The sequence below is a fragment of the Rhinichthys klamathensis genome, unplaced genomic scaffold (assembly GCF_029890125.1).
Source record: "Rhinichthys klamathensis goyatoka isolate OS25496 unplaced genomic scaffold, OSU_Roscu_1.1 h1tg000429l_1, whole genome shotgun sequence".
Taxonomy (NCBI): domain Eukaryota; kingdom Metazoa; phylum Chordata; class Actinopteri; order Cypriniformes; family Leuciscidae; genus Rhinichthys; species Rhinichthys klamathensis.
The window spans coordinates 427,501-451,612 of record NW_026606925.1 but is presented as its reverse complement, the minus strand read 5'-3'; the positions used below and the strand labels follow the sequence as shown (position 1 = coordinate 451,612).

The window sequence follows — 24,112 nt, the reverse complement described above, 5'->3', positions numbered from 1 at the left end:
TGTGTGTGTGTGTGTGTGTGTGTGTGTGACCTGCAGGTGAGTGGTGAGCTCCCGGTCTTTGCTGATGGTGTGTGTGACAGCAGTGTGTGTGTGTGAGTGTGTGTGTGTGTGTGTGTGTGTGTGTGTGTGTGACCTGCAGGTGAGTGGTGAGCTCCCGGTATTTGCTGATGGTGTGTGTGACAGCAGTGTGTGTGTGTGTGTGTGTGTGTGAGTGTGTGTGTGTGTGACCTGCAGGTGAGTGGTGAGCTCCCGGTCTTTGCTGATGGTGTGTGTGACAGCAGTGTGTGTGTGTGAGTGTGTGTGTGTGTGTGTGTGTGTGTGTGTGTGTGTGTGTGTGTGTGTGTGTGTGTGTGTGACCTGCAGGTGAGTGGTGAGCTCCCGGTATTTGCTGATGGTGTGTGTGACAGCAGTGTGTGTGTGTGTGTGTGTGTGTGTGTGTGTGACCTGCAGGTGAGTGGTGAGCTCCCGGTATTTGCTGATGGTGTGTGTGACAGCAGTGTGTGTGTGTGTGTGTGTGTGTGTGTGTGACCTGCAGGTGAGTGGTGAGCTCCCGGTCTTTGCTGATGGTGTGTGTGACAGCAGTGTGTGTGTGTGAGTGTGTGTGTGTGTGTGTGTGTGTGTGTGTGTGTGTGACCTGCAGGTGAGTGGTGAGCTCCCGGTATTTGCTGATGGTGTGTGTGACAGCAGTGTGTGTGTGTGTGTGTGTGTGTGTGTGTGTGACCTGCAGGTGAGTGGTGAGCTCCCGGTATTTGCTGATGGTGTGTGTGACAGCAGTGTGTGTGTGTGTGTGTGTGTGACCTGCAGGTGAGTGGTGAGCTCCCGGTATTTGCTGATGGTGTGTGTGACAGCAGTGTGTGTGTGTGTGTGTGTGACCTGCAGGTGAGTGGTGAGCTCCCGGTATTTGCTGATGGTGTGTGTGACAGCAGTGTGTGTGTGTGTGTGTGTGTGACCTGCAGGTGAGTGGTGAGCTCCCGGTATTTGCTGATGGTGTGTGTGACAGCAGTGTGTGTGTGTGTGTGTGTGTGTGAGTGTGTGTGTGACCTGCAGGTGAGTGGTGAGCTCCCGGTATTTGCTGATGGTGTGTGTGACAGCGGTGTGTGTGTGTGTGTGTGTGTGTGTGAGTGTGTGTGACAGCAGTGTGTGTGTGTGAGTGTGTGTGTGACCTGCAGGTGAGTGGTGAGCTCCCGGTATTTGCTGATGGTGTGTGTGACAGCAGTGTGTGTGTGTGTGTGTGTGTGTGTGTGACCTGCAGGTGAGTGGTGAGCTCCCGGTATTTGCTGATGGTGTGTGTGACAGCAGTGTGTGTGTGTGTGTGTGTGTGTGTGTGTGTGTGTGTGTGTGAGTGTGTGTGTGACCTGCAGGTGAGTGATGAGCTCTCGGTATTTGCTGATGGTGTGTGTGACAGCAGTGTGTGTGTGTGTGTGTGTGTGTGTGTGTGTGTGTGTGTGTGAGTGTGTGTGTGACCTGCAGGTGAGTGGTGAGCTCCCGGTATTTGCTGATGGTGTGTGTGACAGCAGTGTGTGTGTGTGTGTGTGTGTGAGTGTGTGTGTGTGTGTGTGTGTGTGTGACCTGCAGGTGAGTGGTGAGCTCCCGGTATTTGCTGATGGTGTGTGTGACAGCAGTGTGTGTGTGTGTGTGTGTGTGTGTGTGACCTGCAGGTGAGTGGTGAGCTCCCGGTATTTGCTGATGGTGTGTGTGACAGCAGTGTGTGTGTGTGAGTGTGTGTGTGTGTGTGTGTGTGTGTGACCTGCAGGTGAGTGGTGAGCTCCCGGTATTTGCTGATGGTGTGTGTGACAGCAGTGTGTGTGTGTGTGTGTGTGTGTGTGTGTGTGTGTGACCTGCAGGTGAGTGGTGAGCTCCCGGTATTTGCTGATGGTGTGTGTGACAGCAGTGTGTGTGTGTGTGTGTGTGTGTGTGTGTGTGTGTGTGACCTGCAGGTGAGTGGTGAGCTCCCGGTATTTGCTGATGGTGTGCTGGTAGTCGGCCACGGTCTCCTGGCACGCCTCGACTCTCCTCTGCGCCTCTCGCACGCGCGCTCCGGCCAGATCCAGATGCTCCCGCAGCTCCAGCTCCGTCTCGCGCGCGTTCTCCTGCAGCTCGTCGTTCATCTCGTTGATCGACTCCTGCGGGACACACAAGCACACGCTAGTTACATTAACTACGGAAATGAGTGAGCATGGACAGCAGAGCCAGTCACGGGTCCATCTCTCATATCTCGGTGATCGACTCCTGTATCCTATAGATAAACACTTTTGCTGGACCATATAAAATATGTTTACAATCAATATTTATTTCATGTTGCCCCACATAATTATGGACAAAAGAAGGTATTTCATTTTTGTGTTTAAAACTGCACTTACAACACTTTAAAATGCTGAACACAAAGTGTGTGTGTGTGTGTGTGTGTGTGTGTGTGTGTGTATAGATGGTCTATAATCGTTCCCTACAACTGAAACCAAAACAAAAAATGTTTTGGTTTGAACAATACTTTAAATAAAATAAAAGTATTTTACACCAAGACAACATTTCTCATTTTCATTTAGTTGAACTTGACAACATTTATATTTTCTTTAAATTTCATAATAAAAATGATTGAATTTTAAAGTCGAGACATTGCTTCATATTATAAGTAGCAGGCGCTACAAATGCATAGTGAAGTTTTGTTCATCTATCTACACATCAATAGATACCAGCACAGACTAAAAGAGTTTAGAAATGGGTAATATAAAAATAAAACAATAATTTAAAGCATTATAAGCTGTAATGTGAGTGGCAGTGGAGTAGCGCTGCTCACCAGGTCACTGACGGTCTCTCTCAGCTCACGCACTTTCTCTTCCAGGTCCAAGTTTCTCTCCGTCAGTGTCTCCACCATCTCCTCCGCACCCAAAGCAGCGTCCACCTGACACACACACACACACACACACACCTTATTGAAATCGAAATTAGGAATCGATAAGCAGAATCGAAAAATATCACTGTTAAATGTCCTATAACTGTTCACATTTTCTCGCAAATGTAAAAAGAAGAAAAACAACCCTTTTAAGGGCCCTATGAAATCTATTTTATTCTTTCCCAAAATCAGTTTCCCCCTAATTTTTCTGGATAAACCCCCCCTCCCCAATTTCTCCAAATTTTACATGTTTGTAACAAAAATAAAATTTTTAGGTCCCTACGAAATCCTTTTTTATTTTTTCCCTCGCATTCCGTGTTTCCCTAAATTCCTGGATTTCCGGTTTGATTACATTTTAATATTTAAAAAGCAAGCCTAACCAATTGAATTACAATTTATTATTTGTCTTTATTATTATTTTGACCCATTTTCCAGTCTATTAGTCTGTCTTTAACCAGGTTTCCCTGGTATCTGAGAGCTTATAAGGGTCACCCAGTGGAGTGATCTGACCGGTTCTGCCTCTGACCTGTTCCTTGAGCTCGTCGACTGTGGCCTCGGCCTCCTTCATCTGCTCCTGCAGCTTCTCCTTCTGCGCTCTCAGCGTCTCCAGCTCCGAGTTCTTCTTCTCCATCTGCTTCTGCAGCTTCAGGTGCTCCTGCTTCTCTGAGGAGGACAGATCCCTCATCCTGACCAGCGCCTCCTTCAGACGCCCGTTCTGCTCCTCCAGCTGCTTCAGCTGATAACTGGACGCCGCGCCATCGGAGCCTGGAGACACAGACAGGGGTCACATGACTGTCCGGCACACGTGTGCGCGTGTGTGTGTGTGTCCTTGTGTGTGTGTGCTCGGTTCCTACTAGGCTTGGGTATTGTTTGAATTTTAATGATTCAGATTCTGCTTATCGATTATGATTCCTAATTTTGATTCCAATAGGGTAAAAACACAAACTTGGATATCATTCACATTTAGTCTTATTGCTAAACCTGTAACTGCAGCTGAATATCATGAGCAGAAATCATCAGCTGAAGAACACTTACAGGAGCGTTTGCCTGAGCGTTAAACACACCATAGAAGAACAACTAGCGGACTAATGTAAATATCAAGCGTTATTAAACACAATAAACACTCATTATTTGAAAAAATAAAATAAAATTAGCAATCGCAACAAATAGATACAATTGAAGATACAATTGAAATAAACAGTGTTTTAAGATTTTCAGGTGTTCAGGTTCAGTAACTGTAATCAAATGTAAAATGACACTTTGTAAAAAAAAATATATACATTACAAGTATAGTTACAAAAGTTATTCAGTGAAGAACGAGTGAATTTTCTCTTTGCCTTCTGTTGTGTGATTAGTGTTATTATAGAGACAGCAGGAATATTAGTGCTGTCACTTTAAGAGATGCACGCGTCCAATATACTGATACACGTGTGTGTGTGTGTGTGTGTGTGTGTGTGTGTGTGTGTGTGTGTGCAGCACAGAAAACTGTTGAATGGTTTAAAGTCATATTGGAGTGCTCACAAAGGAATCGATAAGAGAAATCAAAATTTTAATTGTAGTACAAGTATCCGATTCCTGACCTCAAGTATCCGATTCCTGACCTCAAGTGTCCGATTCCTGACCTCAAGTATCCGATTCCTGACCTCAAGTGTCCGATTCCTGACCTCAAGGATCCGACTCCTGACCTCAAGGATCCGACTCCTGACCTCAAGTATCCGACTCCTGACCTCAAGTATCTTATTCCTGACCTCAAGTGTCCGATTCCTGACCTCAAGTATCTTATTCCTGACCTCAAGTATCCGATTCCTGACCTCAAGTGTCCGATTCCTGACCTCAAGTATCCGACTCCTGACCTCAAGTATCCGACTCCTGACCTCAAGTATCCGACTCCTGACCTCAAGTATCTTATTCCTGACCTCAAGTGTCCGATTCCTGACCTCAAGTATCCGACTCCTGACCTCAAGTATCTTATTCCTGACCTCAAGTGTCCGATTCCTGACCTCAAGTATCCGATTCCTGACCTCAAGTATCCGACTCCTGACCTCAAGTATCTTATTCCTGACCTCAAGTGTCCGATTCCTGACCTCAAGTATCTTATTCCTGACCTCAAGTATCCGACTCCTGACCTCAAGTATCCGACTCCTGACCTCAAGTGTCTTATTCCTGACCTCAAGTGTCCGATTCCTGACCTCAAGTATCTTATTCCTGACCTCAAGTATCCGACTCCTGACCTCAAGTATCCGACCTCAAGTATCCGACTCCTGACCTCAAGTATCTGACTCCTGACCTCAAGTATCCTGACCTCAAGTATCCGATTCCTGACCTCAAGTATCCGATTCCTGACCTCAAGTATCTTGTTCCTGACCTCAAGTATCTGACTCCTGACCTCAAGTGTCCGACTCCTGACCTCAAGTGTCCGACTCCTGACCTCAAGTGTCCGACTCCTGACCTCAAGTGTCCGACTCCTGACCTCAAGTGTCCGACTCCTGACCTCAAGTATCCGACTCCTGACCTCAAGTATCCGACCTCAAGTATCCGACTCCTGACCTCAAGTATCCGACTCCTGACCTCAAGTATCCTGACCTCAAGTATCCGACTCCTGACCTCAAGTATCCGACTCCTGACCTCAAGTATCTTATTCCTGACCTCAAGTGTCCGATTCCTGACCTCAAGTATCTTATTCCTGACCTCAAGTATCCGACTCCTGACCTCAAGTATCCTGACCTCAAGTATCCGACTCCTGACCTCAAGTATCTTATTCCTGACCTCAAGTGTCCGATTCCTGACCTCAAGTATCTTATTCATGACCTCAAGTATCCGACCTCAAGTATCCGACTCCTGACCACAAGTATCTGACTCCTGACCTCAAGTATCCTGACCTCAAGTATCCGACTCCTGACCTCAAGTATCCGACTCCTGACCTCAAGTATCTTATTCCTGACCTGAAGTGTCCGATTCCTGACCTCAAGTATCCGATTCCTGACCTCAAGTATCCGACTCCTGACCTCAAGTATCCGATTCCTGACCTCATGTATCCGATTCCTGACCTCAAGTATCCGACTCCTGACCTCAAGTATTCGACTCCTGACCTCAAGTATCCGACTCCTGACCTCAAGTGTCCGATTCCTGACCTCAAGTAACCGACCCCTGACCTCAAGTATCCGACTACTGACCTCAAGTGTCCGATTCCTGACCTCAAGTATCTTATTCCTGACCTCAAGTGTCCGATTCCTGACCTCAAGTATCTTATTCCTGACCTCAAGTATCTTATTCCTGACCTCAAGTGTCCGATTCCTGACCTCAAGTATCTTATTCCTGACCTCAAGTGTCCGATTCCTGACCTCAAGTATCTTATTCCTGACCTCAAGTGTCCGATTCCTGACCTCAAGTATCTTATTCCAGACCTCAAGTGTCCGACTCCTGACCTCAAGTATCCGATTCCTGACCTCAAGTATCTGACTCCTGACCTCATGTATCCGATTCCTGACCTCAAGTATCTTATTCCTGACCTCAAGTGTCCGATTCCTGACCTCAAGTATCTTATTCCTGACCTCAAGTGTCCGATTCCTGACCTCAAGTATCTTATTCCTGACCTCAAGTATCCGACTCCTGACCTCAAGTATCTTATTCCTGACCTCAAGTATCCGACTCCTGACCTCAAGTATCCGACTCCTGACCTCAAGTATCTTATTCCTGACCTCAAGTGTCCGATTCCTGACCTCAAGTATCTTATTCCTGACCTCAAGTATCCGATTCCTGACCTCAAGTATCCGACCTCAAGTATCCGACTCCTGACCTCAAGTATCCGACTCCTGACCTCAAGTATCTTATTCCTGACCTCAAGTGTCCGATTCCTGACCTCAAGTATCTTATTCCTGACCTCAAGTATCCGACTCCTGACCTCAAGTATCCGACTCCTGACCTCAAGTATCCGACTCCTGACCTCAAGTATCCGACTCCTGACCTCAAGTATCCGACTCCTGACCTCAAGTATCTTATTCCTGACCTCAAGTGTCCGATTCCTGACCTCAAGTATCTTATTCCTGACCTCAAGTATCCGACTCCTGACCTCAAGTATCCGACTCCTGACCTCAAGTATCTTATTCCTGACCTCAAGTGTCCGATTCCTGACCTCAAGTATCTTATTCCTGACCTCAAGTGTCCGATTCCTGACCTCAAGTATCTTATTCCTGACCTCAAGTGTCCGATTCCTGACCTCAAGTATCTTATTCCTGACCTCAAGTGTCCGATTCCTGACCTCAAGTGTCCGATTCCTGACCTCAAGTGTCCGATTCCTGACCTCAAGTATCCGATTCCTGACCTCAAGTATCCGATTCCTGACCTCAAGTATCCGATTCCTGACCTCAAGTATCCGATTCCTGACCTCAAGTATCCGATTCCTGACCTCAAGTATCTTGTTCCTGACCTCAAGTATCTTGTTCCTGACCTCAAGTATCTTGTTCCTGACCTCAAGAATCCGACTCCTGACCTCAAGTGTCCGAATCCTGACCTCAAGTATCTGACTCCTGACCTCAAGTATCTGACTCCTGACCTCAAGTATCTGACTCCTGACCTCAAGTGTCCAATTCCTGACCTCAAGTATCTGACTCCTGACCTCCGGTACCCGATTCCCCGCCCCAGTGCGTACCCTTCTCCTGTATCTCGTGCTTGAGGATCTCCAGGTCCATGGTGAGCTCCTCCACCTTCTCCTTCAGGCTCTCCAGCTCCTGCTGCAGGGACTCGGCCCGCTCCTCCGCCATCTCCTTGTCCAGCGTGGCCATCTCGATAGCGTCCGCGGTGTCCGCCATCTCCTCCATGTAGCGGTCCTTAGCCTCCAGAGCCTCACGCGCCTCCTGCAGACAGAGGACAGGGTTACGCTCAGATACACAAACACACACACTCTCTTACAGAGGAGTTACTCTCAGATACACACACACACACACACCACACGCTCTTATAGAGGAGATATAAACGCTTACTCCTAGATACACTCACACCACACTCTCAATGGACAAACAGACAATGTCAGTAAAGATTACTGCGACTTTTACCTTCAGCAAAAAGCACCGTAAAAATCACCTCAGGTAATGCTAATCCCGTGCGATCAAGGCATTTTGTGTATGTAGTGTGTGCGTGTGTGTGAGTGATTGAGTGTGTGACTGAGTGAGTGACTGAGTGTGAGTGTGTGACTGAGTGAGTGTGAGTGAGTGTGTGTGAGTGAGTGAGTGAGTGTGTGTGTGAGTGAGTGAGTGTGAGTGAGTGTGTGTGAGCACCTTCTTGGCCTCCTTCAGCTGTCTCTGCAGCTCGTTCTGCTGCTCCTGCATCTTGCTCCTCCACTCCTGCAGCTGCTCCAGCTGGATCTTGTGCTTCTCCATCTCCTTAAGCTTGGCTTTATCCTCCGAGCGCTTCATCCGCAGCGTCTCCAGCTTCTCCTCCAGATCCCGGACTTGAGCTCGGAGACTCTCCTCCTCCTGCACACACACATAGATTCGATTCATATTTACATTTATGCATTTGGCAGACGCTTTTATCCAAAGAGACTTACATTGCATTTCAAGATACACATTTACACTCTAATCAGTTCTTGCTTTCCCTGGGAATCGAACCCATGACCTTGGTGTTGCAATTGTACTGTTTGAATTCAATTCACACTTTTAGGCTCCTATGCCACCACGTCTGTCTTTGACAGACAGGTCGACCTGAGATCAGGCTCCGCCCCCACCTACATCACTCAGGTCGACCCATAACAAAATCATTCTCGCTTTACAACAAGCTCTCTCAGCACGTCCGACTTCATCGCTGATTTTCGCTAAACTGTTCAACAGGCGGACCGTCATTGAATTACGCCACCGAACGCGCCATCAGTGGATTGGACTGTATTGAGTGTCACATCAGAATAGTGTCCGCGTCAAGGCAAGGATGGCCTCGTTCGATGGCCTTCTCGCACACGAGGAGGAGGAGCCGGGTGACGAGGAAGCGGAGGGCGACGCTAACGCTGACCTCCTTGACTTGGACATGGATGATGAGGAGGAGGAAGACAACTCTCTCTTCCCTGTCCAACAGTCTAGACCCCCTAGCACGACTGACTCGGGCTCTCAGGCAGACGGTAACCTGCACGAGGTGTGCAAGCGAGCCGCGGCTAAACTGGGCCTAGCGTGGCCCGCGGCGGAGGATGCAGAAGGAGCAGAGAGGGACCTTATGACGGAAAAAGGCTAGCGCCTGCTTAAACCACAACGAGACGCCGTGCCGGCGTGCATGAAAGAGATGTCCCGCCATTGGGGTTGCCCCTTTAAAGGAGAACTCCGGCGCAAAATGAACCTTTGGTCTAATTACACATTGTTACCTAGTCAACCGTTATCTGAGATTTGTTTTCATGATTATCGAATGTAAATATTTTTATCTCTAAAAACAGTTTAGCCTATAAAGCTAGTATAACGCTAGTATATTGGGCATAGTGTAATGACAAATAAAAATCGCTTGTTAATACCACTAACAAGGCTGAAAATAGCCCCACACTAACACGGTAGCATAATGAGGGTCCCTACCTTCAAACCGAAGCATTGAGAACTTTGTCAGTGTACAGACAGTTTAATAAGAAGATATTTTAAACATACAGTCAACTTCGCGAATACAGGCAGGAGCCATCTTTGAAATACAGCCTTTACCAGTCGATCTACGACAACTAGACACGGGAATGCCGAACCCAGCAGTCTTCGAAGAATGGTTTGGACGGAGTCACATTGTCCCTTTTTAAGGGACATATGTTTTCTCCAGGATCTGTTAGATCAGGGATTCCCAAAGTGTGGTGCGCGCACCCCCAGGGGTACGCGAGCTGTCACCAGGGGGTGCGCGAGAGGAAAAATGCAATGGCGGTCTGTTTTTTTAAATGGGATTTTTTCCTTACAATAAAAAAAAACATGAACTGTAAACATTTCCTTTGTAATCGCTTATATTTTAAATAAATAAAAAAACAATTATTTGTTAGTTTTTAATAAAAACGTATAAGACAGCAGCTGTCTTCTTCTAAACACTGCTCTGCACACGTTATCAACTTCTAAATTCAAATGTGCTTTCGCGCGTTGGCTGGCGCTTAGCCAGTGCTGTCATAGCCTATATCACAACTATTGAGTGTTTTCAACCACATAATGTTTATTTTAAGTTTCAGACATTTAAATATACATAAGTACTAGCAAAACAATGATTTTGATTTTGCTGATATCTATGGATAAGGCAATAATAATCATTTTTATTATAAGATGACACGTTTTATTCATATCAGATACACATTGTGTAGAACGTAGCTTCACATTTTACCCTATTCTTCTCCCAGTTCACCAGCCTCTTACGTTCATGTATTTCGTGAGAAGGGAAGAAACTGACGTGTTGTAAATCCAACAGATCCGATTCTTCTCTGAACAATGGCACAAACTAACATGACGTCGCCCATCGCGCATACAGCTCAACTAACGCAATCGTTATGAAGGCGTTTAAACAACACAACGCGTCCACTTACACATATTTGACAATCGGAATATCAGTGTTTCATGCTATAGCTAATACATTTGTGAATATTTTTTGATAAAAAAAGGAAAAATGACATAAAAGCAGATCATCATTCATTCAGTGCTGTGTTGTGGTTGCGCTGTGTCCCGTGACAAGCAATGACGCGTCACCATGGAAACATTAAAGTGACAAATTCTAAATAACGGTCGCATTGGTGTGAAAGAGTTAAAAGTGGAAGCTTGTGCGTAGCTTTGTTGCATTATATTGAAACTTTGTTGATGTTGTTATTGTCATGTGTGTTCTGGTTATTTGAGCATGATAAAACATGAGTCTTTATATGACAATAAAACAAAGCTTTGTTGCGTGTTTTTTTTTTTTTTTTTTTTTTTTTTTTTAGTGGGGATTGGGGGTGCGCCAACCCGGTTGGGACATAGAAGGGGGTGCGCAAGGAAAAAAGTTTGGGAACCGCTGTGTTAGATAAAGGGAAGGCCTTTTCAACGTTAAGGGTATACTTAGCGGCTATATCTGCTTGTCATGTTAGTTCAGGTGACAAGACAGCGGGTCAGCACCCTTTAATAAGTCGTTTTATGAAAGGGGCACGGCTTAAGAGGCCAGTGGCCAGGCGAATGCTTTGGTGGGATTTGTCTATGGTTTTAGAGGACCTTTCTCAATACCTTTTTGAGCCGGTGGAAGCTATAGGGTTGAAGTTTCTCTCTCTTAAGACAGCACTGCTGTTAGCGCTGGTGACAGCGAAGCGGCTGAGCGACTTACAGGCCCTGTCTGTCAGCTCGTCTTGTCTACAGTTTTCTCCAGGGCTCACAAGGGTTTCCTTTCGCCCTAACCCTGCTTTCGTACCTAAAATAGTGGACTCGTCTTATAGATGTCAGACTACAGAACTTACAGCCTTCCACCCTCCTCTGTTCTCTTCTCCGAGGGATAGGAGATTGAATTCTTTATGTCCTGTACGGGCGCTTCGTGTGTATGTGGAAAGGACAGCAGGTTTCAGGAAGAATGACCAGCTGTTTGTGTCATGGGCTACTCCTCACAAAGGGAAGCCGTTTTCACGTCAACGACTGTCCCATTGGATTGTAGAGGCTCTCTCTTTAGTGTAGGGTTAAGGCTCTCCTGAGGGCTTAAGGGCCCACTCCACTAGGGGCAGGGCTACATCATGGGCCTTACTTAAGGGAGTCTCAGTCCAGGAGATCTGTACGGCAGCAAGCTGGGCTACGCCACACACTTTTGTGTGATTTTATAGACTGAATGTGTCGGAGCCATTCTTAGCTCATGCAGGGCTAGGAGCCAGCACATCAGGTCCCATTTGATGAGGTATAGCGTACGTTGTGCAATCCGGGAGTGGTCTATATCTCCCATAGTGAAACACAGAAGGTTAGGTTAGGTTAAACCGGAAGGTTGGTGGTTCAATCCTCGGTTCCACCTGACCAAGTGTCGAGGTGTCCATGAGCAAGACACCTAACCCCAGCTGCTCCCGACGAGCTGGATGGCGCCTTGCATGGCTGCCGTCGCCCGTCGGTGTATGAATGAGTGAGTGAATGGGTGAATGTGAGGCAAATTGTAAAGCGCTTTGGTGGCCATTGTGTCTGTGAAAGCGCTATATAAATGCAGTCCATTTACCATTTACCATTTGAGAACAGAGTGAGGAGTTTCACCAACACTTCGGGAAGACACTCTCTATAATGACTTCGTTATGGGTCGACCTGAGTGATGTAGGTGGGGGCGTAACCCATCGTTATGCATTTCATAAATGTACATGTACAAAATCACAGTTAACGAAAAAGGTATAATTTAAACAAAATCACAGTTAGCGAAAAAAGTATTAATTTAAACAATGTAATAATTTAATGCGGAAACAATGAGCTCATTGAAGTAATGAATACTTGTGTGTTAACAAATGATGATGACATTTAGACAGGCTTTCAGAGGCTCATTACTGAAATAATGCAAGAGTGGACCAAAAGTAAACAAAAATGAGTAGATTCAAGCCAATGAAAAGAATGCAAAGGTCAGAGGTCGCTCACCTTGCTAGGGGTCGCAAGAGGCGGGCCGCTGGGGGCGGGGCTTGGCTGTGGGACGACAGGAGCTCCCAGTGCCTTCTGGGAAGAGGATGAGGACTCATTCTCTACTAACACAGATTCAGAAAGTGATGAACCTCCAACAGAGGGACGACCGGCCTGAGGAAGAACACACACACACACACACACTGAGTTATCTTTATCAACCGCACCCGTGACCTCTGACCCCACACGCAGTGCTCACCTGACCCCAGTGCAGTGATGTCACTGGCCCAGTTCACACCGGACACGTCATAACGATTTCAAAACCATGCAATGCTCTTTACATTTCATAGAATAACACACACTATACAGACACTCCATATTTAACGGTATTAGATGATATGTGAATTGCATTTAATAGACTATACCTTCAATAAACATGTGCAATAGGTGTTTAATGCATGCGTTCATTGCATTTACACCGCTCTGACCAGCGTTTGCCGTTTTGAGCGCTTTAAAACAGTGAATCATTTTGACAAATCAATTAATTCAAAGTTTTGGCCCATCACTAGTTAAAACTACAGATCGAAGTTCTGCATTTCTTGCACAAGCACAGTATTTGTATTTATTTTCTAGTCATGTAGCCCCAGTTTCAGAAACAACATCATCTTTCCACTGCACAGACAGACAAGTCATATTAAAAACCCATCTTGCCACCGGTGAATTCCCCCTTTAAATGATTAAAGTCATCATGAAATAAAAATTTAGTTCTTATTTTTTTAATGTAATATTACAGCGTTTATTCTAAATGATTTACGGGTGCACATCATCATTGTGTTAATAATCTTGAATGAGAATCAGTTCCTCTTGCAGCATCTCTTCTTTCCTCTGATGATGTGGGCGGGGCTATAACCTGTCACTCACATGAGATCAGCCAATAGCAAACCACAACCATCCAATCAATTCCCCACAGACACGATCAAGCCCCGCCCACATCTGTTCTTGTTCCTGAAGCGTTTCACTTGATATACGACACAATAGAGGAGAAGAGACTAGCGCAACTTCCCTTTCATGAGGACTTTAAATAAATTGTGAATAAACAGTCAAAACTTTTCAACTGCACAAGTGGCAAAGCTGTTCTGGGCCTTGATTTACTGAACGCTTCAGCAAAAGCCCCTCCGGACTGGGCTCAGACTGGTCCTGATAACCGCAGCTGTGAACTGGGCCGGTGACGGAGTGCTAGTGCTAGTGATCGGCACATACCATAATGAGAGAGGGCAGAGAGCTGGAGCTGGACAGGCGGCCCGGGGCGATCCACTGTCACGCACAATACACAACAGCTCACATTAACCTTACGCTCGACACACACACACTCGTTCAGATAAACACACCCGGTGCCGTGAGAACGGGACCCCCTCTGATCATCTAATCACATCTACAGACACAGATCATTTAAAACCAGCTTCACAGAAATCAACAGGGTTAATTAGGGCTGGGCAACTAACAAAATAGTTTTTAAATTAATCGTTTTTGTTTTTAGGGTTAATTAAACTAACGTTGATCATATTCACGCCTTGCCGATTTAAACATTCATGATCTGAACAGGTTAAATAGTCCTGAATATAACAGTCACACTTGTGTTTCTGGCGGTCAGAAACGAGCGCATTGGAAATGAATGGAGAGTTTCCTCTAGTAGAAGCGTGTGGAACTGCAGCCGAACACACTCTCACTGAACGCTCGTTTACAGAGAGATCAAGATCATATTTGCAACACGACTTGTTTAGATTTATGGCTTTGATTTTCTCAGTTTTAGAGTGAAACGTGTTCTTGAAAGTATATATTTCATATAAAAATTTAAAATAGTATTTTTGTGTATTTTTCATAACAATAAACATAAAATTATTTATCTTTTTTTAAGTTCACTTTTTATTTTTTACATTTTCCACTTCAGCAATAATCTGCCGAGTGTCGTCTTTGAGAAGAGATCGAGCTTCAGTCTGTCGCTCTAAAGCGTTAGAGATTCTCCACAGTTTAAGATGGACATGTCATTTTCAGGTCTATGCTCAAAAACTGAATAAATGGATTTCATTGAAATAAAAAGAACGGTAATTTCTGACCGACACAAAACCTGAACATCACTGTTGATTTTATTTATATCTTTGTTCTATTGTATTTATTTATTTGTGCTATTGCATTTAGTTTGATTATTTGTTATTTTTTATAATTAATAGTTGTCTTTAATAATGTTAAATTTAGTAGTTTTAGCAGTGGTATCGAAACTGGAATCGAGAACTGTGTAATTTCACCTTATTACAATACAAGGAGACATGGGTCAAAACCAAAAACTATTATCAATTTATTGCTTTTTTGGGGTGTGTCTCTGTATCGATTCCCAGCGCTAGTGTTAATGTTGCCAAATTAATGAATTATGACATTAACTCGATGTCGCGTCAGTTACATGCGAAAACAGTGTCGACAAAATTTGCCAATAAAAACAGAAAAAAGCATGTAGAGCCATATATATGTGTTTTTGTTGAAGTTTGCAGTAATAAACTTGTGACACTGTGACGGTATTTGGCCATAAAAGGTTGGATTCGGGCGTTGCAATGGTGCAAAATTCAAAATGTTGCTAAATTCATCAATTACGACAATTTAATTCAGCTATAAGCAGCTCTAGGGAAGACAAGAGTCAGTATTCAACTCAATTCTGTTGATTCAATTCAGTTCTATAACAGTATTAAACGTTACAAAGTTCACCAATTATGAAACTAATTCAATTTCAACTATAAAGCAGCTCGTCAAAAGACAATGATGTGAGTATTCAGCTCAGAGTAAATGGTGTAGAAGTGTTGAACAGCAGCAGATAAACGAGGCTGAGTTCGGGTGGATTCAGCACTGAGGGAGAAACTCAGCCAATCAAACGTTTGAAGCAATAGTATGCCAGTACTTTAATTCAGGTTGCATGTTTACTTCATTAATCTCCTTCTGTAAAAATAGTGTTCCATTCCGAACAAAGCCCTGTATCACATTTCCCAGAATGCTTTGCAGCGGAGTTCAGGCTCACCTTGATACTACGGCGGATAGGAGGCTGAGGGAGGAGCAGAGAACACACACACACACACACACACAGACACACAGAGACGGGAAGAACAAGGCAAAGTTGAAGGGATTGCAAAGAGAAGTTGAGCAGGACAGAGAGGAACAGCATCAGGAGATTAATAACATCATCCCACGACCACAGAACACACGGGAATGAACATCAACATGAGGAACCTTCAGAACTGGTTTTAATCTAAGATTACTCACCATACTGTATGTGCAATGACCATTATCAGTGCTTTATCTGTCTATTAGGCCTCTTAAGCCCTATTCGCACTGGATTGGTGTTATCTGGTGATGTGTGCAGGTGTGTGGAGCCACTCATTAATGAGTGTGTGTTGCTGCGGCACAGTTGGAGTGTGTTCTCCACATTGAGTTCATCTGAAGGTCAGGTGTGTGTGAGATTGGTGACATGGGAAACATGATATACGACATGCGTGAGATCATGCAAACACTGGGTGCGCGAGTGTGTCAGTGAGACGGCGGTATGGAAGCTGCAGTTTTACTCCACAGAACAGAAAACCACCGAAACAAAAACCAAAACCAGTGAATGGAAGAAGCCACACGGCTTCAAATAAAGAGTGAAGGCAAACACTGTGTGCAATGCTGAGACTGAGAACCACGAAGTGTTGATGTACCTTCTTTGCTGTTGGAGTCTTTTCATCATGTTAGCAAACACACACACATAGACAGACACACACACACAAACGCACACGCACACCGACACACACACGCACGCACGCACACAAACGCACACACACACACACACAAACGCACAAACACAAACACACACACACACACAAAGAGTGCATTCGAATGAACATAAACCTTCATTTGCTTGTCTTCTATATGAATGCTCCAGACAGACTCAGACTCTGCTGAACGAAAGGCATTTCATTTTCACACATTCTCCATATTCTGTGGCCGCTAATCTCCATGAATCCAGCAGAGGAGAGCCGGCACACATTCACACAGGTATCAGCATTACCCACAACCAGGAACACAAATCTGCTCTGGGAATTTATGCTGAAATTAATTACTAGATGAAAAACGTATTTTGATTAAAGTTCCCAAGGCAACATTTCACATGTTCTTTAAGTTTAAGTTGAAGCGCTAAAATAACTAACCTAAAATAATATAACTAAAACTGAAACAAACTAAACCTAAAAATAATAATATCAAAATTAGAAAAAGATCAAATCAAAGCTGTAAAGCCAATTGAAATATATAAATGAATAACAGGGATTCATACCTGCTTAACAGCTTTGGGAGTCTCCTGGACATCTGTAATAGAGCAGAGAAAAGCACACGGATCATCATGTGTTCCGGCTAAAGCACACGGATCATCATGTGTTCCGGCTAAAGCACACGCATCATCATGTGTTCCGGCTAAAGCACACGCATCATCATGTGTTCCGGCTAAAGCACACGCGTCATCATGTGTTCTGGCTAAAGCACACGCGTCATCATGTGTTCTGGCTAAAGCACACGGATCATCATGTTTTCCGGCTAAAGCACACGCGTCATCATGTGTTCCGGCTAAAGCACACGCGTCATCATGTGTTCCGGCTAAAGCACACGCATCATCATGTGTTCCGGCTAAAGCACACGCGTCATCATGTGTTCTGGCTAAAGCACACGCGTCATCATGTGTTCCGGCTAAAGCACACGCGTCATCATGTGTTCCGGCTAAAGCACACGCGTCATCATGTGTTCCGGCTAAAGCACACGCGTCATCATGTGTTCCGGCTAAAGCACACGCATCATCATGTGTTCCGGCTAAAGCACACGCGTCATCATGTGTTCTGGCTAAAGCACACGCATCATCATGTGTTCCGGCTAAAGCACACGCGTCATCATGTGTTCCGGCTAAAGCACACGCATCATCATGTGTTCTGGCTAAAGCACACGCATCATCATGTGTTCCGGCTAAAGCACACGCGTCATCATGTGTTCTGGCTAAAGCACACGCATCATCATGTGTTCCGGCTAAAGCACACGCGTCATCATGTGTTCCGGCTAAAGCACACGCGTCATCATGTGTTCCGGCTAAAGCACACGCGTCATCATGTGTTCCGGCTAAAGCACACGCATCATCATGTGTTCCGGCTAAAGCACACGCGTCATCATGTGTTCTGGCTAAAGCACACGCATCATCATGTGTTCCGGCTAAAGCACACGCATCATCATGTGTTCCGGCTAAAGCACACGCATCATCATGTGTTCCGGCTAAAGCACACGCGTCATCATGTGTTCTGGCTAAAGCACACGCGTCATCATGTGTTCTGGCTAAAGCACACGGATCATCATGTGTTCCGGCTAAAGCACACGCATCATCATGTGTTCCGGCTAAAGCACACGCGTCATCATGTGTTCCGGCTAAAGCACACGGATCATCATGTGTTCTGGCTAAAGCACACGCTTCATCATGTGTTCCGGCTAAAGCACGCGCATCATCATGTGTTCTGGCTAAAGCACACGCATCATCATGTGTTCAGGCTAAAGCACACGCGTCATCATGTGTTCTGGCTAAAGCACACGGATCATCATGTGTTCCGGCTAAAGCACACGCATCATCATGTGTTCCGGCTAAAGCACACGCGTCATCATGTGTTCCGGCTAAAGCACACGGATCATCATGTGTTCTGGCTAAAGCACACGCTTCATCATGTGTTCCGGCTAAAGCACGCGCATCATCATGTGTTCTGGCTAAAGCACACGCATCATCATGTGTTCAGGCTAAAGCACACGCGTCATCATGTGTTCTGGCTAAAGCACACGGATCATCATGTGTTCTGGCTAAAGCACACGCTTCATCATGTGTTCCGGCTAAAGCACGCGCATCATCATGTGTTCTGGCTAAAGCACACGCATCATCATGTGTTCCGGCTAAAGCACACGCGTCATCATGTGTTCTGGCTAAAGCACAGGCATCATCATGTGTTCTGGCTAAAGCACACGTGTGATCATGTGTTCTGGCTAAAGCACACGCGTCATCATGTGTTCTGGCTAAAGCACACGGATCATCATGTGTTCCGGCTAAAGCACACGGATCATCATGTGTTCCGGCTAAAGCACACGGATCATCATGTGTTCTGGCTAAAGCACACGCTTCATCATGTGTTCCGGCTAAAGCACGCGCATCATCATGTGTTCTGGCTAAAGCACACGCATCATCATGTGTTCCGGCTAAAGCACACGCATCATCATGTGTTCCGGCTAAAGCACACGCATCATCATGTGTTCTGGCTAAAGCACACGGATCATCATGTGTTCCGGCTAAAGCACACGCATCATCATGTGTTCCGGCTAAAGCACACGCGTCATCATGTGTTCTGGCTAAAGCACACGCGTCATCATGTGTTCTGGCTAAAGCACACGGATCATCATGTGTTCTGGCTAAAGCACACGGATCATCATGTTTTCCGGCTAAAGCACACGCATCATCATGTGTTCCGGCTAAAGCACACGCGTCATCATGTGTTCTGGCTAAAGCACACGCATCATCATGTGTTCCGGCTAAAGCACACGCGTCATCATGTGTTCTGGCTAAAGCACACGCGTCATCATGTGTTCTGGCTAAAGCACACGCATCATCATGTTTTCCGGCTAAAGCACACGCGTCATCATGTGTTCAGGCTAAAGCACACGCATCATCATGTGTTCCGGCTAAAGCACACGCGTCATCATGTGTTCCGGCTAAAGCACACGCATCATCATGTGTTCAGGCTAAAGCACACGCGTCATCATGTGTTCTGGCTAAAGCACGCGCATCATCATGTGTTCCGGCTAAAGCACACGCGTCATCATGTGTTCTGGCTAAAGCACACGCGTCATCATGTGTTCAGGCTAAAGCACACGCGTCATCATGTGTTCCGGCTAAAGCACACGCGTCATCATGTGTTCTGGCTAAAGCACACGCGTCATCATGTGTTCTGGCTAAAGCACACGGATCATCATGTGTTCCGGCTAAAGCACACGGATCATCATGTTTTCCGGCTAAAGCACACGCATCATCATGTGTTCCGGCTAAAGCACACGCGTCATCATGTGTTCTGGCTAAAGCACACGCATCATCATGTGTTCCGGCTAAAGCACACGCGTCATCATGTGTTCTGGCTAAAGCACACGCGTCATCATGTGTTCTGGCTAAAGCACACGCATCATCATGTTTTCCGGCTAAAGCACACGCGTCATCATGTGTTCAGGCTAAAGCACACGCGTCATCATGTGTTCCGGCTAAAGCACGCGCATCATCATGTGTTCCGGCTAAAGCACACGCGTCATCATGTGTTCCGGCTAAAGCACACGCATCATCATGTGTTCAGGCTAAAGCACACGCGTCATCATGTGTTCCGGCTAAAGCACAAGCGTCATCATGTGTTCCGGCTAAAGCACACGCATCATCATGTGTTCTGGCTAAAGCACACGCGTCATCATGTGTTCCGGCTAAAGCACACGGATCATCATGTGTTCCGGCTAAAGCACACGCGTCATCATGTGTTCCGGCTAAAGCACACGCATCATCATGTGTTCAGGCTAAAGCACACGCGTCATCATGTGTTCTGGCTAAAGCACGCGCATCATCATGTGTTCCGGCTAAAGCACACGCGTCATCATGTGTTCTGGCTAAAGCACACGCGTCATCATGTGTTCAGGCTAAAGCACACGCGTCATCATGTGTTCCGGCTAAAGCACACGCGTCATCATGTGTTCCGGCTAAAGCACACGCGTCATCATGTGTTCCGGCTAAAGCACACGCGTCATCATGTGTTCCGGCTAAAGCACACGCGTCATCATGTGTTCCGGCTAAAGCACACGCATCATCATGTGTTCAGGCTAAAGCACACGCGTCATCATGTGTTCTGGCTAAAGCACGCGCATCATCATGTGTTCAGGCTAAAGCACACGCGTCATCATGTGTTCTGGCTAAAGCACACGCGTCATCATGTGTTCCGGCTAAAGCACACGCGTCATCATGTGTTCCGGCTAAAGCACACGCGTCATCATGTGTTCCGGCTAAAGCACACGCATCATCATGTGTTCAGGCTAAAGCACACGCGTCATCATGTGTTCTGGCTAAAGCACACGCATCATCATGTGTTCAGGCTAAAGCACACGCGTCATCATGTGTTCAGGCTAAAGCACACGCGTCATCATGTGTTCTGGCTAAAGCACACGCATCATCATGTGTTCCGGCTAAAGCACACGCATCATCATGTGTTCCGGCTAAAGCACACGCGTCATCATGTGTTCCGGCTAAAGCACACGCGTCATCATGTGTTCCGGCTAAAGCACACGCGTCATCATGTGTTCCGGCTAAAGCACACGCATCATCATGTGTTCCGGCTAAAGCACACGCGTCATCATGTGTTCCGGCTAAAGCACACGCATCATCATGTGTTCCGGCTAAAGCACACGCGTCATCATGTGTTCCGGCTAAAGCACACGCGTCATCATGTGTTCCGGCTAAAGCACACGCGTCATCATGTGTTCCGGCTAAAGCACACGCGTCATCATGTGTTCCGGCTAAAGCACACGCGTCATCATGTGTTCCGGCTAAAGCACACGCATCATCATGTGTTCCGGCTAAAGCACACGCGTCATCATGTGTTCCGGCTAAAGCACACGCGTCATCATGTGTTCCGGCTAAAGCACACGCATCATCATGTGTTCTGGCTAAAGCACACGCATCATCATGTGTTCCGGCTAAAGCACACGCGTCATCATGTGTTCCGGCTAAAGCACACGCATCATCATGTGTTCTGGCTAAAGCACACGCGTCATCATGTGTTCCGGCTAAAGCACACGCATCATCATGTGTTCAGGCTAAAGCACACGCGTCATCATGTGTTCCGGCTAAAGCACACGCATCATCATGTGTTCAGGCTAAAGCACACGCGTCATCATGTGTTCCGGCTAAAGCACAGGCATCATCATGTGTTCCGGCTAAAGCACACGCATCATCATGTGTTCCGGCTAAAGCACACGCGTCATCATGTGTTCTGGCTAAAGCACACGCATCATCATGTGTTCCGGCTAAAGCACACGCGTCATCATGTGTTCTGGCTAAAGCACACGCATCATCATGTGTTCCGGCTAAAGCACACGCATCATCATGTGTTCCGGCTAAAGCACACGCATCATCATGTGTTCCGGCTAAAGCACACGCGTCATCATGTGTTCCGGCTAAAGCACACGCATCATCATGTGTTCCGGCTAAAGCACACGCGTCATCATGTGTTCCGGCTAAAGCACACGCGTCATCATGTGTTCCGGCTAAAGCACACGCGTCATCATGTGTTCCGGCTAAAGCACACGCATCATCATGTGTTCCGGCTAAAGCACACGCGTCATCATGTGTTCCGGCTAAAGCACACGCGTCATCATGTGTTCCGGCTAAAGCACACGCATCATCATGTGTTCCGGCTAAAGCACACGCATCATCATGTGTTCTGGCTAAAGCACACGCGTCATCATGTGTTCCGGCTAAAGCACACGCATCATCATGTGTTCCGGCTAAAGCACACGCATCATCATGTGTTCCGGCTAAAGCACAAGCGTCATCATGTGTTCCGGCTAAAGCACACGCGTCATCATGTGTTCCGGCTAAAGCACACGCGCTTCATCATGTGTTCTGGCTAAAGCACACGTGTGATCATGTGTTCTGGCTAAAGCACGCGCGTCATCATGTGTTCCGGCTAAAGCACACGCGTCATCATGTGTTCCGGCTAAAGCACACGCGTCATCATGTGTTCCGGCTAAAGCACACGCGTCATCATGTGTTCTGGCTAAAGCACACGCGTCATCATGTGTTCTGGCTAAAGCACACGCGTCATCATGTGTTCCGGCTAAAGCATACGCGTCATCATGTGTTCCGGCTAAAGCACACGCGTCATCATGTGTTCTGGCTAAAGCACACGCGTCATCATGTGTTCTGGCTAAAGCACACGGATCATCATGTGTTCTGGCTAAAGCACACGCGTCATCATGTGTTCCGGCTAAAGCACGCGCGTCATCATGTGTTCCGGCTAAAGCACACGCATCATCATGTGTTCTGGCTAAAGCACACGCATCATCATGTGTTCCGGCTAAAGCACACGCGTCATCATGTGTTCCGGCTAAAGCACACGCATCATCATGTGTTCTGGCTAAAGCACACGCGTCATCATGTGTTCCGGCTAAAGCACACGCGTCATCATGTGTTCCGGCTAAAGCACACGCATCATCATGTGTTCTGGCTAAAGCACACGCGTCATCATGTGTTCCGGCTAAAGCACACGGATCATCATGTGTTCCGGCTAAAGCACACGCGTCATCATGTGTTCCGGCTAAAGCACACGCATCATCATGTGTTCCGGCTAAAGCACACGCGTCATCATGTGTTCTGGCTAAAGCACACGCATCATCATGTGTTCTGGCTAAAGCACACGCGTCATCATGTGTTTCGGCTAAAGCACACGCATCATCATGTGTTCCGGCTAAAGCACACGCATCATCATGTGTTCAGGCTAAAGCACACGCGTCATCATGTGTTCAGGCTAAAGCACACGCGTCATCATGTGTTCCGGCTAAAGCACACGCGTCATCATGTGTTCCGGCTAAAGCACACGCGTCATCATGTGTTCCGGCTAAAGCACACGCGTCATCATGTGTTCCGGCTAAAGCACACGCATCATCATGTGTTCCGGCTAAAGCACACGCGTCATCATGTGTTCCGGCTAAAGCACACGCGTCATCATGTGTTCCGGCTAAAGCACACGCGTCATCATGTGTTCCGGCTAAAGCACACGCGTCATCATGTGTTCCGGCTAAAGCACACGCATCATCATGTGTTCCGGCTAAAGCACACGCGTCATCATGTGTTCCGGCTAAAGCACACGCATCATCATGTGTTCTGGCTAAAGCACACGCGTCATCATGTGTTCTGGCTAAAGCACACGCGTCATCATGTGTTCCGGCTAAAGCACACGCGTCATCATGTGTTCCGGCTAAAGCACACGCATCATCATGTGTTCCGGCTAAAGCACACGCGTCATCATGTGTTCCGGCTAAAGCACACGCATCATCATGTGTTCTGGCTAAAGCACACGGATCATCATGTGTTCCGGCTAAAGCACACGCGTCATCATGTGTTCTGGCTAAAGCACACGCATCATCATGTGTTCCGGCTAAAGCACACGCGTCATCATGTGTTCCGGCTAAAGCACACGCATCATCATGTGTTCCGGCTAAAGCACACGCGTCATCATGTGTTCCGGCTAAAGCACACGCGTCATCATGTGTTCCGGCTAAAGCACACGCATCATCATGTGTTCCGGCTAAAGCACACGCGTCATCATGTGTTCTGGCTAAAGCACACGCGTCATCATGTGTTCTGGCTAAAGCACACGGATCATCATGTGTTCTGGCTAAAGCACACGCGTCATCATGTGTTCCGGCTAAAGCACGCGCGTCATCATGTGTTCCGGCTAAAGCACACGCATCATCATGTGTTCCGGCTAAAGCACACGCGTCATCATGTGTTCTGGCTAAAGCACACGCATCATCATGTGTTCCGGCTAAAGCACACGCGTCATCATGTGTTCTGGCTAAAGCACACGCGTCA

At 46.6% G+C, this 24,112-nt stretch overlaps 1 protein-coding gene across 3 annotated transcripts in view; it reads right to left on the bottom strand.

Annotated features, from left to right (window-relative positions):
- The window catches only part of dctn1a (dynactin 1a), a 53,146-nt gene that overhangs the window by 20,834 nt on the left and 8,200 nt on the right, over positions 1-24,112 (bottom strand). For 2 of the 3 annotated variants that reach the window (XM_056235661.1, XM_056235658.1), the window contains exons 4-11: positions 16,757-16,788; positions 16,143-16,160; positions 12,430-12,582; positions 8,164-8,361; positions 7,539-7,743; positions 3,417-3,655; positions 2,795-2,899; positions 1,932-2,123 (exon numbers count right to left, since the gene is read on the bottom strand). In XM_056235661.1, the coding sequence (XP_056091636.1) occupies positions 1,932-2,123; positions 2,795-2,899; positions 3,417-3,655; positions 7,539-7,743; positions 8,164-8,361; positions 12,430-12,582; positions 16,143-16,160; positions 16,757-16,788 (1,142 nt within the window). The remainder of the gene's footprint in view (positions 1-1,931; positions 2,124-2,794; positions 2,900-3,416; positions 3,656-7,538; positions 7,744-8,163; positions 8,362-12,429; positions 12,583-16,142; positions 16,161-16,756; positions 16,789-24,112) is intronic. The other variant, XM_056235659.1, reaches the window with a different exon arrangement.